Source organism: Aptenodytes forsteri, unplaced genomic scaffold (assembly GCF_000699145.1).
Source record: "Aptenodytes forsteri isolate BGI_AS27 unplaced genomic scaffold, ASM69914v1 Scaffold55, whole genome shotgun sequence".
Lineage (NCBI taxonomy): Eukaryota > Metazoa > Chordata > Aves > Sphenisciformes > Spheniscidae > Aptenodytes > Aptenodytes forsteri.
In genome coordinates, this window is record NW_008796063.1 from 6,986,590 (window position 1) to 7,004,653 (window position 18,064).

General features: G+C 42.6%; 2 protein-coding genes across 2 annotated transcripts in view; one reads left to right on the plus strand and one right to left on the minus strand.

The window, feature by feature from the left end:
* Positions 1-4,181, plus strand: part of NUDT1 (nudix hydrolase 1) — a 5,444-nt gene extending 1,263 nt beyond the window's left edge. Inside the window, exons 2-4 of the mRNA XM_009286396.2 lie at positions 242-398; positions 3,474-3,619; positions 3,828-4,181. Coding sequence (XP_009284671.1) covers positions 247-398; positions 3,474-3,619; positions 3,828-4,000 — 471 coding nt within the window. The 5' untranslated portion in view covers positions 242-246 and the 3' untranslated portion in view covers positions 4,001-4,181. The remainder of the gene's footprint in view (positions 1-241; positions 399-3,473; positions 3,620-3,827) is intronic.
* Positions 4,182-5,007: 826 nt separating this feature from the next.
* Positions 5,008-18,064, minus strand: part of SNX8 (sorting nexin 8) — a 24,173-nt gene continuing 11,116 nt past the window's right edge. The window contains exons 4-11 of the mRNA XM_009286397.2: positions 15,324-15,445; positions 14,873-14,953; positions 13,762-13,922; positions 13,217-13,349; positions 12,066-12,134; positions 11,111-11,260; positions 10,554-10,703; positions 5,008-9,622 (exon numbers count right to left, since the gene is read on the minus strand). Of these exons, the coding sequence (XP_009284672.1) occupies positions 9,509-9,622; positions 10,554-10,703; positions 11,111-11,260; positions 12,066-12,134; positions 13,217-13,349; positions 13,762-13,922; positions 14,873-14,953; positions 15,324-15,445 (980 nt within the window). The 3' untranslated portion in view covers positions 5,008-9,508. The remainder of the gene's footprint in view (positions 9,623-10,553; positions 10,704-11,110; positions 11,261-12,065; positions 12,135-13,216; positions 13,350-13,761; positions 13,923-14,872; positions 14,954-15,323; positions 15,446-18,064) is intronic.

Here is an 18,064-nt window from a genome sequence, read left to right on the forward strand (position 1 = left end):
GCTGGGAGAGCAGGAGAGCAAGGGTCAGTGGGGAGTGTTAGAGAAGAAAGCACTGGGAGAGGCACTGGGGGACCAAGGCTTTGGGCTGGGGATGGTGGGGACCAGGCATTTGGGGAGGGGGTGCTGGGTGTTTGGGGGGGTGAGGGGCTATCTGCCCCCTGGGCCAGAGGAGCAACCTGCCTCCCCTCTGAGGGGTGCCAGGAGCCCTTGGCGCAGCGTGCCCTCCTCATCTCTTGCCCAGGAGCCATGTGCACATCCAGGCTCTTCACTCTTGTCCTGGTGGTGCAGCCGCCCCGCGTCCTCCTGGGCATGAAGAAACGCGGGTTTGGAGCTGGGCTGTGGAACGGCTTCGGGGGGAAGGTGCAGCCGGGGGAGAGCATCGAGGAGGCTGCTCGCAGGTGAGGCCTGGCCCGGCTTGGCCGGTGCCCTGGGGAGAGGCAGGTATTGGGGCACAGGTTGGGCCATGGAGGTGTTAAGACCATTTGTGGTGGGCTGCAGGTGGAGTTACCGTGGCTTGGCTGATCAATAACGCCCTTGTAACCAGTGTGTTACCCGCGAGTGCAGTCGTGAGCCATCTCTGAACAGAGAAAATCACCCATTCCACTGGAGATGAGGGATCTTCCATATGTACAAAGAAACAGGATTGCTCCTCATTGCTTGTCATCTGCAAATCTTTAACTGTCGTCCAGTCTATGAGTAACTGGAAGTTACCCAGTATCCTCCCTCCCATCTCTCAGAGACTGATCTAAACTGAGACTCAGTTTGCTAATGGTGGGCAGAGGTTCTTGCACTGTTCAGAAAGGTGCAGAGTTTAATTTTGGCTATATAGCAGAATTACCACTTATGCCATTGTACCGCTTATTGTTTAAATTTTGAAGCTGTTGAACAGGTGCTACCTTCCAGTAGCATTTTTAATACTGCATGAAAATGTAGTGACAAAATATTAGAAATTCTCAGAGGTTCCTTATGAAAGGTACTGTAGAAATTTATTATTTGACTGCATGGCGGCATTTTTAAGCCCTAATGCTGAGTTAGGGAATTGAATTCCATCAGTACAGAAGTACAGTACCGTTTTTGAAGCTTTTAGTACTGATTTCTTGAAGTTCTTTCTTCTGTCTAGTCATTAAAATGAAATAGCAGACAGCAGCTGAATAGCTAAACTCCTCTAAAAATCAGGTACCTTGTTCTTTACATGACCGTTGCTGATACAGAGCTGCACTTTGCCACCTCCTCACTTTCTGGTATATGCCCAAAATTGCCCTCGCACCTGCAGGAAGATCAATGTTGGTGTGCTCAACAGCTACCTAACAGCTTTTTCCCTGAACCGCTTCCTCAGCTGTGCCAGTGCAACTGCCTGGGTTCTGTGGTGAGCTAATCCAGGGTACAGAAGGGTCCTCTATGCAGATGTGCACACAGCAGCGCACGGCATTAACGTACCTGACGCTTACATCATGGCTTTTCGTGTAATTTATCATCTCTGAGTGGAGGGAGGGAGATCAATTTTGTTACTTAGATCAGGCCTCCATTTGCTAGGCTTACATTGCCACTGACTGTGGTGTAAATCTAATGATTTGATTTAGCATTTGATTTCCTAGGTGCATGTTTATCTGTGCTAGCCTGGAGTTAGAAACCGGAGCTTTAGTCCATACGAGATGTCAAGTGATAGAAGTTTTAGCGATGTCAGTGCAACGTGCCACAGCACAGCCGGCGCCTGCTGCTGTGGACTGTGGAACAGTCCAATCCTCAGCCCTTTCAATGCAGCTGGTAGGAGCTGCAGAATGACACAACTGATTCCTGCTGAGGTCAACTGAGCAGGAAGCAGTTCCCAGAGCCAGGGCCAACTAGGCATGAAGTCCACCTTCCTGGCAGGGAATGACACTTGCAGTGCTGCCTCTCCCAGGTGAAAGCTCGGGGTGCAGCTCTCCTCTAGAAGATGTCACACAGTCCAAATCAAACTTACCTTGCACCACCTCCACTCTGTACTCGGAGTTGAGGTATTAGGCTGTGGTTCCGTGTTGCACTGTCTCAGTTGGGTTTGCAGTGGCATAAGGTGTGAAGTGTCCTCACAGCACAGATAGTTAAATATTAAGCTGAAACATGAACAAAAGTTGCAGTTTCAAAACATGAACAGTAAGATTGCTGTCCTCCGCTGTGTACACCACATTCCCGTGAGCACCTGGGGACCCACGGCTCCTCAGCGGCACATCTTGTAAGGGGAGCATTTAGCTAGTTCGTTATTTCTAGTTTGCTACCTGTAACGTTTCTACTTACTGTAGACAGAGCCAAATAGCTGACATAAATTGCTTGGAGAACCATAGCAGCGTTGTGCTTTGTTGTTCAATTATCACAGCCTGTAAAATGAGGCTTTTAGCTTTGTTGCTGGAAAACCACCTCTATTTTAGACATAGATAGTTTCTTAGGAAGATAAACTAAAATTAGCTAAGACATTAAGTTGGAATATAATTTTGAAGGATGGGATCCATGAAATTGATGCCAAAGAAAGCTGGAGCCTTAAAGATCATTTCCATTACATTTTAAAATTGTTAAGTTACTGCCAAATATGCAACTACATTAATTATTAACCTTAACTGAAGATACGCTGTTTCAAAATAGTCCTTATTTTTGTACATTAGAGGCAGGTAAAAATAAAAAAAGCCCTAAGTGTGTAGCATAAACAGAGCAAGTAATTGAATGTGCTTCAAGTAGCTGTGCATGGTGATGCATGGAAAAGAGCTGTCTGGAAAGTCTCTCAAAGTGCTCTTAAAAGTCTTGCCTTCTAGCCTCTCGCTATGCTAAATATACTTCCAAGGAGCAGAAATGGAAAGTTTACACAATTGCTTTGTGTTTTTTATATGGCATTTGAATGGGAGATGGTATTCCTAACGTTCTGTGTGCAAATCATGTTACGTAGTGTGTAGCATTACTTAAATAAGCTTCAGTCAGCCTCAGAAGTAGCAGATTTTGTTGCAGGTACAGATGTTCCAGTATTTATTACCTGCTTCCCCACAATTGTAAAAGCTTTAGCTTGAAGTTGGCAAAGCCTTTTGCCTGTCTAAATAAAGTGTATCTCAGAGTTCTTAAGCCACATCCAGCTACAGTCATATGAGTGTGTTAGCACACTTCTGACTGATCTCGGAAAAGATCATCATGTTGCAAGGAGTGTAAATTATACTGAACAATCACTTTTCCTGAATCTTCCCCTTCCAACATAGACTATTTTCCTACCAGCCTCTAGGAGCTTGAAGTAACACACGAGCCAGTCTGACATGGCTCCACTGTGGTATAAGTAGGCTAATAGTTTGGTGGAAGCCAGAACTCTGCCTTGTGCTACAGGCTGTGCCCTGCTGTGTTTCACAGGCACAGATTTCACCTTTGGTTCACTGGAAGTGTTTTGAATGTGCGAGTAAAGCTAATGACTGCTTTTTTGTTCTTCCATTGCTCGCTTTCACATAAAGAAGTCTATTCTTGTGCAGGGAGCTCCTGGAGGAGAGTGGACTGACTGTGGACACGTTGCAGAAGATGGGTCAGATCACATTTGAATTTGTAGGCAACTCTGAACTCATGGAAGTTCACATTTTCCGAGCAGATCATTTTCATGGAGAGCCAACAGAAAGTGATGGTAGGTATCTAGTGGAGGGGAAGGAAGGATGCGCATTCTCTTCTGGCACAGTATTGCTCTTAAGAAATGCAGAACTATTCATGCCAAAATCCCTTTGAGAAGGGAGGCAGCTGGGCTGTAGAGGGAAGCTGCTTGTTGACAGATATTCAAAGTCTAGGCAGCAAAAAACCAAGAGAAATTCTCATACAAAGTTCTTTTCTCCCACCAGAAATGCGTCCACAGTGGTTTCAGCTGGATGAGGTGCCATTCAATCACATGTGGGCAGATGACATCTATTGGTTTCCCCTGCTACTTCAGAAAAAGTTGTTTCGTGGCTATTTTAAATTCCAGGGACAAGACACTATCCTGGAGCACACCCTGAAAGAAGTGGAGGAAGTTTAAGAAAACGGAAGCATTCAACCCATGTGCTGCTGCCCACATCAGGCTAGAACGCCATGAGTACTACTACAGGGGTCTCCTTTCTCAACTCTCCAGCAAAGGAGACTTATTTGCCAGGTCACTGGGAAGTAAGGAAAATAAGGGGGTTTCTTAGGGCAGAAATAAAAGTAACAAGATTTTCCATGCTGCAAAGTCCCTGGCTGTGGTATACTTTAGTGGTTATGTGATCACAACTATTAAAAACTTAGTGTTAACCCTTTTCTTTGCAGGTGGCAGATTTTTTAGGCTTTTCCCTTGCGGCTGGAAATGTTTTTAAAAAATTAAAAATATTTTTTAGCAAAAGTATGTGTTGTTCTGTTGTAAACAGCTGGCTACCTTCTAGATGGCTTAAGGGCCTTTCAGGAGTTGGCTTCCTTTCACAGAAACATTTAAGTGGACTGTGATGCAGCAGAATCAATTATCTTCTCTGTGCCAGTTCCTATACAGTTCCCTATTCAGCATTACTTCCTCGGACAAGGTGAGGCTTGACCAGCGCCATGAAAGCCTTTTGAAAAGTTTAGGTAGAGATCCCTTTGGGATTCTCCAGCTGAAGGTAGTGTAAGGTTATAGGAGTTAAGAAAACAAAAGTCAGAGGTAGATGTATGGCACTGTTCGAGCCCTGCTTTCACTCTTGCAGCTCCCACTGTGAACTTGAACTGTTTTGAGCATTTCGGGTAAAAATATGCTGAACAAAATCAACTTTCAGCAAGTCCATGTTGCGAAGTGCAGTCACCTATGGCTGCAGGCTTTGCCACGTCGGTAGCAGGAGACCTATTCAGCATTCAGGTCAGCCCAACTGGCATGCCAGGCAGCAAAAGCTTAATCAAACTGTGCTAGAAACAACACATCACATATGTAACTTCTTACACAAGTTTTGTTTGTTTGTTTTTTTTTTTTTTTTTTAACACTTTTACAAACACATATAACAGATAGAATCTTGGAATGTAATATAGGATCTGTAAACATTTCCAGTCTACCAGCTGTAGTAATAGTTCTTTAATTCCTGCATTTGGATAAAGTGCTTCATACATAAGGCTATTTGAGCAAAGCAAAGGTACAGGATATTCCAGGCAGGCAAAATTCACACCCTCTGAACAAGATTGTTTCTTCTTCTCTCCCTTCAGCAGTTCTGAATAATTTATACCACTCAAAAATGCCCTTCCTCATATGCTCAGTAAGCCACAGCTCAGACTTAGAGGGTAAGAGTTAACACCTTAGACTCTTACTTTTCCTTTTGTGCTGCACACCGAGTTATTTAGAGAGTTTTTGATACTCTGCTTCTAACATAGCAGTAAGCTATGGCTGTTCTAACAGAGAGAATGCCTTGAGGCAAGTAGAGGAGAGAAAATAAGCACAAGGGGATAGGTAGCTCGTAACAGGACGTAAGACCTTACGGCACGGTAGGAAAGGGAGTGACTGGCAGCCGATACCTGTTAAGTTATCTTGATTTATTTCCTGGAGGAAACTGTAAATTGCATGGTGAGAGAGCGCAAATTACTTTATGTTCCTCCAGGAGTTTAGGTAGGAAAAGAACAAGTGCGGCTCAGGCCTGCACTTCTATTTGCTATCCCCTCTTCTGCAGTCAGTTCAATCCTTTTGTAAAGGTGCTTTCACCAGCACTGACTTTTAGCTCATGTCAGAGGGTGGTGACGTTAACTGCTCCTGCTGCAGTTGTGGAGACTGACGTTTTAAGTAAGTTCTGTCCCCAGCTGGTGATCTTTGTCTTTTAGAAAACAGCACAAACTGAAGACTGTAAATTAGCCTGTTACAAATTCCAGGAATTACACTCTTGCATGATCAAAGTCAAAGAGTAAAAGCACTGGAATGCAGCAAGGCACTGTTGAAAACACGTTACCACTTGGGAGGAGCAGCTTGCAAGGAAAATGGAAGGAGAGGGAAAGAAGGATCAAAGATTAAGGTTGTATTGTAAATATAGTTTGGAAAGCCTTTCAACACACGATACTGGTCAAAAAGCCTGTATATTGCCACTTCACAGCTTGAAGCAGAGGAGACATCAGGAGTGACAAAAACATATAGCCCTTTTGAGAAAACATTTTTCAGGCAAAGTTTCAGGTTCTCAGCTGTTTACTACTCTGGTACCTCTGCGACAGATTTTAAGAGACACACCGACAGATTAGAGGCCTCTTCTATCATTACTGTTTTGAACACATGAACGTCCCCATGAGCTCAAGCAATGCACAGAAAGCTTCCATTCAAGAAGGCACGTTAACTCTTTGGCGCTACATCTTACAGGAGCATCAGTTCTTGGATAGGCAGCATGCGCTCTTCAGTCAGTCTTCTGGTTTGCTTAGTGTTTATTGCCATCTACCAGCAATGGAACCAAGTTCATTAAGTCTTGTTCTCACCCTTGCACATAGCTAGGCTGTTTGCTGCAGAAGGCGATAGCATGGAGGTAACCAGAATTGTTTCCCCTGCATTGTCTAGGGTAGACAGACAATTGATTCCCTGCTGCATTCCTCTAGAGGAAGGAAGCTGTACTTGATGCTGCTCTCCAAGTCTGACAGATACCTAAACTAAACGGAACAAATACAGTAAGGAAATCCCTCACATATTGAGGTAAACGTCATAGTGCTTGCACACTGACCAGTCTCCCAAAAATAAGGTTTGCAGACTAAGGGTTGTATGAAATAGTGTATGCATGTATCTAGGAATGAGACAGAAGCTTGACATCCAGTATGAAATAAACTCTGAAAGTGCCATTAGCTGTATCAGCTTTGAGAACACTAAGCCTCTGTTCTCAAAATACTAGGTGAACAGAGTAGAATCAAAACAAGAAAACCCCACCCCCAAAACTGCTCTCCTCAAAGAGGCAAGGGCTGACAATGGAGGAATAGGTGTTTTCTCAAAACAACGTAATTCCAGTTTCTTTATAGGTCATGTGGTCTGTGTTTATCATTACAGTCTCCGCATTTGGACTGTAGAATTCTTGCTCTGAAGGAGAACAGGAAAGAGGAGTTAGTCTAAAGCCCAAATGTGGCTTTGATTTTTTTGGGGTTTTGTTTTTAAATAAAGTCCAAAAGCGTAACTTTTTTCTAAATGTGAGAAGTGCAAAGTTCCATTCAGGCTAATACTTTGCAAGTGCTCCTACAGAACATAATCCAGTCATCTACCCCAGCCAGACAAGTTACATAGAAGATCCATCATATAGATACCGGATCTTGCCCCAAAACGTACAGTATTTTCTCGATTTGACTGTTCACTACAGCAGGCAAACAAGGCTAAATGAGGGAGGATGGGTACTACAACTAAGCAAATGACAGGCTATAACCAGCTAGCACCTTCTAAAGATGCTAGGAGTGAAGAGCATTTAAAAATATGGTAACACACTTTCCGCACTTTAACCACAAACTACCTTCCTAATCACGAAAAGGTCAAGCAGAAAAACCTTTTGTGCCATTCTTGAGATAGCATCTTCTTTGTTACTGTACTGTAGAAACATTTCCCTCCCCAGCCAGTTTGCTCTGCCCTGTGAGCAGAATCTCTTCTGCATCACTTTGGAAATCTTCAGGAGAGAGAATCAAATCTGTCACAGCGATTTGCAGTTAATCTGTCTCACTGGACAAGGCCAATACGCAGGAGGAAAGACTCAGAAGAGAGTTAACATTTGAATTGCTATAAAAAGCTCTTAATATTATGCATTCTGAGCAAGGTTATTAAATAGACTCCCTACACACTCCTTAAGGCCCAGCACCCAAGAAATTCACCCACGTAAGTGTACTTCACCACACTTTCAGGGGTGTGTGTAATGGTTATGCCAGTCTCATGAAACTGGGCAAGTAACTTACTATCTTGCTCCTAGCTGAAGAAACTAAACCATAAGTTCCACCTGGACCAGGAAAAGCTTCATGTTGCATTGAATTTTCTAAATTAAAAAAAAAAAGAAAAAAAACTTTTGTGATTGGAGGATTTAAATATATTTCCTGCTAATGGGGAAGTTCCCCAATGGGAAAATACTGTAATGCTTCCAGTTTGACAGCAATCACTCATCCTTGTTAATGTGCTTCCTTTTTACCCACTCAAAGAAAATGTTAAGAAGCCAAGTCTCAAATTCCCCTTTGGCAGCTATTTTGGCCCCAGAGAAGTTCAGTTCAGGGGAGTCCCGTTCACGTAGAGTTTTGCTGCATACGTTTGCAGTTTCTTCACTTATCAGTTTCTCTGGAGGATATGCACAATTTCCCCTCAGGTAACACGACATTAAAGTTCTCCTCCCCCTACCCTCTGCCTCATGAGGGAAAGTCACCGGAGATACAAAGTGAAACATGGAGAATGTTTAGCCCCTTTATCACAATCACAAATCATTCTGAAAACCCCATTACTAAGAACCGTGCTATTTTTAGAGAAAGACTTAATTGTCACTTAATTGTCTTCTCTCCTTCACAAACACAATCCAATGCTACCCAGAGCCAGAAAAAAGAATGACAGTAACATCCTGATAAATACTGATTTTTTGCCAATGAATTTTATCAGCATTGTGTCCCAGCCTGCTGGTGTAACAGGATACTTCATCTGATATTAGACCAAAGAAAACACCAGCCTTCGGGTCAGCAGCTCTCCAATAGTCCTGAACAGCTACTCAACAGATGGATGTCAGAACCTCCAGAAGACAAACAAGCTACCTTGTAGCTGTTCTGCTCGTATAGTATGAGTGGTTTACAATTAAGGAGTGTTTTATTCAACTATTTTCTCATTTATGCCAGGCAAACTCCTCTGAGTTCCTGAACCCAGTCATGTTTGGCCCCAAACTGAAAAATATGAGCAAGTCCCGAGGCTGCCTTACAACCGTGAACTGAAACACACTGACAACACAGTCTGCCTAGCCTCACTGGGAAAATTACTGTCACGCAGCAGCACTGACCCCTACCCAGCTGGGTTAGCGAATCCAACCACTTCATTCACGTATTTTGCGCTAAGGTCTAGCAGTAAGAAATCAAATGCAGACACCTATCAATGGGATGGGGGATGGCTTTCAGCTTTCCTTATGCACGTATGTCCCTAACACAGGCCATCCCAAGCTTAAAAGGCAATCCATCTCTACTACAAGCAAGTGCTTCAGATATCCTGTTCATCCCAGCACTTCAGAGATGTGCAGAGATGTGTCAGCGTGTGTGCAGATAGACATTATTGGAGGACTGTTAGTACAAGATGCAGAGGCATCAGCAACAACACTGCAGGACTCACTGCACCAGGTCACATCCTGACCCCATGAAGAGTGTCTGCAGGATAATGAACATCAGCTCTGTCCCAGAGCATTTCAAAATTAAGAGATTGTCTTTATATCCGTATGTTCTGCCCCACATCCAGTCTGTCTAAATCAGAGAGCAGCTCAAAGCAGCGGTATTAAAAAAAAATAAAAAATAATAGCTGTTTGGAGGATTCATTCTAACATTTGGAGGTAGAAGTCCCACCCCTTCCTTGATTGCACTTCTTGCTCCATGCTAGATGCTCAGAGCATTAATTGGAGAAGAAGTTTCCCTCTGGAGGTGACAATGGTGGAGTTGGCATATTGCTAGATCCCACGAAGAGACAGCTCAACTTTGGCTTCAATTCATTCCAAACTTTACTCATCTGTGAGTGGAAAAGGAGAGAAAACAGACGTGACAACATGGTAGGTAATCATCTCACCACACTGTATTTTAGCAGCAGTTTCAGAGTACTCAAAAGGAAAACACAAATTGCTGAAGTACTTTGGGGAAGTCCAATGGACCCAGATTGTCCCTTTTAGGCTGGTGCTACAATGCAGCTCTCTGAGCATTTTACTGAGCATGCACAGAAGGGAGATTTCCCATACCTTGGTCAAATTCCTTCACTGAAGGGAAAGGAGGGAGCTGAAGGAGAAGAGACTTTTCTAATGTAACGAATGCAAAAACGTCTGCGCATGGGGAATGCTGAAGGTCATATTTAGGGGTTACCAAGAGGGAGCTCTTGGATTTAGAGCAAAAACAAGGAAGTTGTTCCTTGTCATACAATTTCTGTGTAGCACAACAAAAAACAGATTCATCTAGCAAACACACATCATTCATTACAGAATAGCTAGTTATTTAATGTTTGGGTCTTCTTCGACTACCATCTGCAGATGAGAGAAGAAGAAAAGAAAAACACAGCAACTTGCTGCAAGAAGATACAGTCTTTTAGAGGGGTTAGAGGCCAGCCCTGATCCTCACCCCAAATTGGAAAGACCTTAGATGACTTCTTAAGAAGTTATGAAAGAGCTCAGCTGGACAGATGATTAGAGTCGGAAGGCCCACAGGTGAAAACAAATACATTCAAAGAAAAGAAACACAGCAACTTGCTGCAAGAAGATACAGTCTTTTAGAGGGGTTAGAGGCCAGCCCTGATCCTCACCCCAAATTGGAAAGACCTTAGATGACTTCTTAAGAAGTTATGAAAGAGCTCAGCTGGACAGATGATTAGAGTCGGAAGGCCCACAGGTGAAAACAAATACATTCAAATTCTCATTCATGTTTTAGGAAAAAGAACACAGTTCAGAAGAACTCACCTCTTTGTGACCCTGGATCTGGGAGTTGACAAAGGCCCCCAAAATGTGAGACGTGAGAGGCAGATAGATGTGGATAAGCTGTGTCTCCTGATGCAGGCAATACAGAGAGAAGTAATTCCGCAGCTCCATGGTTAGGATAGCATTTTCTTGCTGAAAGAAGAGGAACTCAGTGAAGTACACTGGCAGGAAGAGGGTGCCAAGGAGGTTCACTTGCAGCACGAGAAAACAGCATTCCCCACCATACTAGCAATTCAAACACATACCAAAAACCTAAAAAGGCAGTTCCTGGACCCACTTGATATGACAGCAACTGCACTTTCAATCATGCAGACTGTTGCTTTCCACAGCTCCTGCAAATGACATGTTGCCAAAGAGCCAGTAATAAGTGTTGAGGAAAACAAACGCGTTTTCCTTGTAGCGCAGCAGGTAGCTCAAATTACCCAAAATACAGGTTACCCTTTCAGCCTAATGGCCTTCTGCAAATATGACTGAGCTACATAGCGGCACCATTACAGGAGTCCAGTACCACCCTTTGCTCTCCCAGGCATCTGCCCTACCTCCACAATCCGAGACTCCAATTGCTCCACTGATTCTGGTTCTTTGTTCTGCACAGTGGCACTCATCATCTGCTTCTTCATCATGCTGTACTTATGCAATGCTCGCTGGTGCTTGTGCAATACCCCCTTCTCATGTCTTTCACACAGGTCCTTTATGGGAAAAGGAAAAAACAGGTACTTAGTGGAAGCCAAGAGACAGCAAGCATGCAAGCCAAGTATATCAGGAACACAAACACATGGTCACGCTTTATGTAATTTCTGTGCTGCAGATTTTTGTTTCTTTGTTTTCAAGAGAGTCAAAAAATGTTGGCAGCTAAGAATTCAAGAAACAAAACTGCTTGGACCCAGACCAGTGAGCTTAAGAGGCAATCTGGGGCATCACTTCTGCCACCATTTTGGATCTTATCAGGCCTCTTATCTTTTGTGCCCTTCTCAATATTAAGTGCTGGCAATTAACTCTGGTAAGAGCCTGCCCATGTCCTTCTATTTCAGTCCAGGCCTCGGAATGTCAGGACAAGCTGCCACATACAGTTTCAGTAGGTGCATCTAAAAAAAAGTGCCTTTGACCAAAACATTAGTATTAACAAAAATTCTTTCATTTGTAACTGAACTTATGTCTCCATGAACAAATCAGTAGCCATCTAATTCACTGCTTTGACTCAAAAGCAGCCAAATCTGGAAGAAGAGTTAGCTGATCCACATAGTTCAAGCAGTCATATTTTTAAATTCCTTGCAGGGTTTGCCGTTTGGCAAATTCTCATCAGAAGATGAGCTGATCAGTAAGGCTATAGAGCTAGCTACGGCCAACAGCCACTCCCCTCCCTCTGCCAGATGCCCAGTTCGCCTCTGAACTGGCCTCCCAGACAGTTTTCCATCCAGTTGGCGTTACACCCTCTAAAGAGCACAAGCTTGCTCTAAACAACTTTCTCATTGGCAGAAAAACAGCAGAGCTCACTTTATAGGACTGGAGTAAATCCAGGAAAAGGTTCAGCTTCTCCACCACATCATTCTCTTCCTGTTTACCCTAGAAAACAAGGAAAAAGTCCATTTTATGTAAGCCTGGCAGAACTGACATCACAGTTCTTCACATCCTTACACCATGCAGGCCCTCCACTGTATTCTCCAGGGAACAGCAACGCTTACACAGCTGCATCAAAAAACTTTCAGATGGCACTGGAGTGTTTAATCTTCAGTATGCAGAACAAAGATCTCACTGGAGCAGGACCAGCTTCTCCAATTGACTGATCATTATAACAAGAGGAGTTAGTTTCACAGTCCTGTGTGCCAGTCCTTTCAGCTCTCTCTGCTTGGAATTTCTTGCTCTTGCAGATCCCTCCAATCTTTCATCTTCCCTTCTTACAAGATAAGCAATCCATTAAAGCTATAAATACTTGCATGTTCCCCATAATAGTTCATGCACCAGAAGGCAGAGATGAGACACCAAGCCAAATTTCACTACTTGTTTTTTTATTTTACTAAATACTGTCTTTTCTTCCCGTATCAATAGAGCTCTCTGGAGCATAAACTCTGGAGAAAAAGACCTGGTCTGACTGATCTATAAAAGCATGCTGAGTATTTTAACACAATGAGATGAAGAGAAGTGAAGACAGAACTATTACTTTTCCTTCCCAGACTGTCATGTTCTCACATTATTCTAACAGTCATTATCACACTGCACACTCACACAGGAATATGATGCTTCTGTCTGAATGACTCTCATGTAATGTTTAAGTACACGAATGTCAAAGTTTGATTCAGAAATAAGTTCTGGATTCTCCATAGCAGATTAGTAAGACAGAACGCAGGACTTTTGGACAGCTCAGTACAGTAGTACAACTTAACTTGTCCAATAGCCATTTGAAATTAAAAAAGAAAGCAGGCTGTTCCCTCCTTTCCCTTGCCCATTGTATTTTTTCCCATTTAAACACAGTCCAGGTTTTTCATTGAAGCTTGAACAGGCTGGTGGTTGAGGATTTGAGTTTGGACTACAATCTCCCTCTTAACTCTTTTAAGTGCCTATGTCCACAGAGCTCATGATTCAAGATGAAGCTTAAGGCAGCAATGCACCTCCTTCATTTTACAAAAAGAAAAAAGTAAAGAACTCACCTGCTGCACAGCCTTATCTGCCAGCAGTGCAAATTCAACAGACAGACCCTTCAAGGCTTGTTTCAGAGTCCCCCATGTGCTATTATTCAAAGCAGCCCAGGAAGGAAGCGGTGTAGTGTCTGAGCCCAAAGCACTAGGAGGAGATAAGGAGTATTCAAATCTAGGAGACAAATTCCACTAAGTAGATACACTTATTTGCAGAGAGCAGTTCAGAGTTTCAAATCTGTCTAAATAGCTCACAGTGCTAAGGTACTACTGCACAATCACAAATGCAGAGCTGTGTATATACTAGTGGAAGAGACCATAAAACTAGTACCTGAATGTCAAGGTATTTGTATTTTCTTTTCTCTTGCTCTATGGAATGCAACCTTAGTGGAAAGCATGCATTTTCTTCTTTTAGTAGGAAAAATTTTATTATGACCTACAGCATGCATTGAAATACCCATTCTTACCAGACCATTTGCAGGTAAACCTTACAACAGTTTTGAGTTCTGAAACAACAGAAGAAACGTTCACATTAGCAAATCCTCTTTCTCCCAACCTACCTTAGCTCCTTTCCAAATATGAGAAGATCTGAGGCATTATCAATGGCTCGAGAAGCTATCCTCTCCGCACGGTCCCGAAGCTTATAAAAGCTATTATAAATATTTCTGATGAGCTCCCTGCTGGCAGCAAACTGGGCCTGTATGTCAGCTGGAAGGAAGTCCTGAAGAAGTGCAAGAGACAAATCACAGGCACATTCACATACGTTAATTGTGGGCACACCATATAGTCAGCAGAGAGAGACAAGTTTCCCTCTTGCGCTCATTCTCTCACGCCATGCTGTAACAACCCTGAAGAGATTAGCTTCACAATTTAGGTGTCCAAGTCAGACGTCATACAAATACCCCTAATTTTCAGGGGCAGAAAGAGGTTCAAATACCGGGTGTAGACAGAGTTGGCGAAATCTGCAATTCTACTATGCAGTTAAAACGGGGTTTGTGAGATTTCAAGCTCACAGGTTCTGATCTGAAGCTACTGGTAACTGCCAGCCTGGCAAAGTCAAGCACGTACTGAAAGTTCAGCTCTTTTTGACCTGTGCATCACTGGTAAAAGCCTGAATTAAGCTCCAGTTGCAAAACCTTCTGCTAGCATTGCAGGAACTTGAACAACAACTTGCTTTAAAATTGCTCAATGAACACAGTGAATGTATATTTAAAATTTGCCATAGCACTAATCACTGGCATAAACAGATATACAGACAACTTATAACTGATTTCCCTGTAACAGTCCAAATTACTCTCCCACAGGGAGAAGATGACAGACAGAATGAGGGCATGAGCACATGGGGAAGACATCAATCTAGGTGTTAGCTTTTAAGTTGTGCAGTATGTGCATTTGTTTGTTATGCAAGTACAAGTAATTACTGAGAAACATGTTCTGAGCAGGATTCATTGTTTAATCTTCATCATATTCATGAACCAGCATATAGCTAGAAATGTCAGGCCTTTAAGAATCAAATATTTGTTTGATCTTTTCGATAAAATTACAAGTTTAAAAGTCCTTCAAATTTTGGAAACCACTCTCTCCTACCTAAGGTCTCCATCACTCAACAAATGCCATAATTGGTCCACCTAGAGGAGAGAGCCATTTGTTGCAAGAAATTCATATACATACCTTGGCCTGGGTAGCTAATCTGCAGGTCATAAATTCATCTCCTACTCCCTGGATCAACTCTCTTAGCTTATTCTGTACATCCTGAAGAAGATACAGAATCAAATGAGCATGAAACAATTAAGTAACACACAGGCAGTTCACACAGGTCTCAGATATATTGCAACAGTAAGGCACGACTTAGCAGATACAGCTTTATCCAGGTTAGGTTTAATTCAAGGAGAAGCATAATATGTATTCCCCTAAGAACAGTTATCATTTTCAAAATACTATATTCCTGGCATTGAGTGAAATTACCTTCCACTTTCCAGCTGTAGAAATACCTATTGAAAGAAAATTCTCCTCATCACGGGGAGCAATAATGTGTAGGTCAAAACCAATTCTGAACTCTGTGCCCAGCACAGCAGTTACAGGAAGACACGCAAACTCAAGACTATTGCTAACAAGTACTCACTGAGCCACTGAACGACAGAAAGAGTTTCAAGAGCACATCTTCTGAGAAAGGGGGATGTCGAGCCACCAGGTTTATAAAACGCTTCAGCGCTCTCCTCCTGGATTCTATGAATTCTCTATCAGCTGTGGGAAGAAACATTAGATTTCAATTAATGCACCATATATTACAGCTGCTCAGAAAGAGAAAGAAGAAAGCACTCAGTCCAATAATTTCTTTGTACTTAAAACCCTTGCTAAAGCACTGCAACAAAACTAAAGAATGATTACCTGTAGTCTGTCAGGTCCCTAAAACAGATCGTTTGGATTGACCACCAGAACAAATATTCCTTCAAGTGGTTCTTTACATCTTACTGAAATCCAGCATATTTATCTATGTGTGGTTATTTCCACAGGGTGCATGAGATAAGCAGGATAAACAAACAAGTCTAAGGCCTGAAGCCTCCACTTATAAACTGTGGGCATACAAAGATTCTTCTTCCTCTGAATCAATTCCACAGCTGGTCCCCAGAGGGGACCTCAGTCTGTTTGGGACTTCTGGGAAACGCAGCACAACACTCTGCTTCCTGCCACTGCAAAGATTACTGCCACTTGCAAAGTGATCACCCCACAAATAATTATGGGGTTTTTGCTCACTATTCTGAAGAACTAGCTTCAGTGTGCTGTACCCTCAACTGTCCCTTCTCCACACTTCTAAGCATTTTGGGGCTAGAGAGAGCATAAAAGGGGGTTTTTTTAGTTGTTTGTTCAAGATCAGTGCCCATCTTTTTCATGTAAGATGTCAGAAAGTACTTTGGAAGACCTGCACAGCAACCTGCCATACATCCACCCAGAGTCCTTACTCATCAAACTAAAAAAGTTCCGCTCATCTTCCTGAAACAGGAAGAATTTCAATCTGGTATTACTGCAGTAAGGCAGTAAATCAAAAATCCTGGAGTTTTTCAGGAAAGATGAAAAATTAAACTAAAATAAATTTGAAGGAAAGGAAAGCAGCACAGAGCGAAATTAAAGAAATGCACTTATCCGCAACAACACTTTCATATCACGAAAGGGTATTACTCTTTTGCCTTGGTTTTAAGTTGGGAGTTTACTGGCTGCATGGACACTCTATAATGATCCTTAGTACAGTATCACCCATCAAATCATTTTTCAGTCATTAGGTCTTGATTTTGCTTTGTTCATACTTTAACCTACGTGGAGATTTCTGAAGTCATCTACACACTTCCTACATGATCTGCTTCAGTTTGCTGCTGCCCTCCAAAATGAGTAGAGCAGACTATCAATCTTTCTTCAACTGACAGATGGGTGAAAGTAGACCATCATGAAAATAAGAGTGTAACTTAGTAGAGGAGCATACCGAGTATAAAAAGCACGTAGCTTTGCCCATCTGGCACTGGGACTAAGGAGGTTGCAAGAGTCACACATCTACACTAATCCATCAAATCCTGTGTCCTGCAATTCCATTTGTCAGTCCATTAACCTACTCAGAAACAAGAACTACCCATTCAATTTCCTTTTTCCTGTTTATAGCTTCTATTAAGACCACTTACACAGCTTTTCTATAAGCAGAGTCACAGGACCAAAGGCAATCATCACTCTCTGCCTTAACGCAGTTTTGGACTGCATTAGGACTGTACTCCTAGCACAGTTTGGGAACTAATCCTATCAGTTTTTTCTTAAACATATGATATCTGTGGGAAGAAATGCACCGGTGAATGCACAGAAATATCAACACACCGGCAACGCAAGGAAATAACAGTGACTGACAAGTGATACGTATTGGTAGCTTCTTTCAGGCATCCTCTCTCCACTGAGATTAATCAGAGACGGTCACTTTGCTTACAGGTGTTGCATGAAGTGGAAATTCTGGAAATTCTGGCTGAGCACACTCAATCAGGTCAAATTCAACAGATGGGTTTCGCAACCCCAGAAGAAAGGTCTTCACAATTCACATTCCATCATAAGAATATATGACCATTGACGTTTTTCAGCAATGTTATGTTGCTTTGTTCCAGTTCACTATACACCCTGCTCTGCTCACTGTTTACCAATTCCTCTTTACTGTAGCAATACATGGACTCCTTGATTGAAATAAATTATTTATTGAAAACATTATTTATTTATCAATTATTTATTGAAACACATTAAGCTTAGCAGCACGGGCAGGAGACAAGACAGTGAAAAGCTTGTTCTTTCACAGATGAAGTAGAAAACAAGACAGGATTTTATACAGTTATGCAACATTTGAAATAAAAGTTTAAAACCAGTGCCAATAGGTTTTGCTATTGGCAAAACCTTTTGCCCTTAAAGGGCAATAGCTACTTTAAGGCAGTTGGTTCATCTGCCAGAAAGACACCTTTTTGTACATGAACTGAGAAAGTGTAATTAGCATTGCCTGCATCATAAGGCTTCTGCGCAAGGTAATACTATAGTACGCAGTGCTGAAGCTGTTCGCTTAACATCACTGTGTTTGCCAGTCCCTTTTAGGTGTGTATGAGGTCCAGCACCCTATACTAACTCAACCGGATCAAGCACGGTCTCACCAGAGAAGCAATTTTGTCGTTTTTACACAATCAGCTCCTCTGCAGTTTTAACCTTTTAATATGTCCAGACAGAGATTGGTGATGAGTGGTGTCCTGCAGGGTCCGTATTGGGACCGGTACTGTTTAATATCTTCATCAGTGACATAGACAGTGGGATCGAGTGCACCCTCAGCAAGTTTGCAGATGACACCAAGCTGAGTGG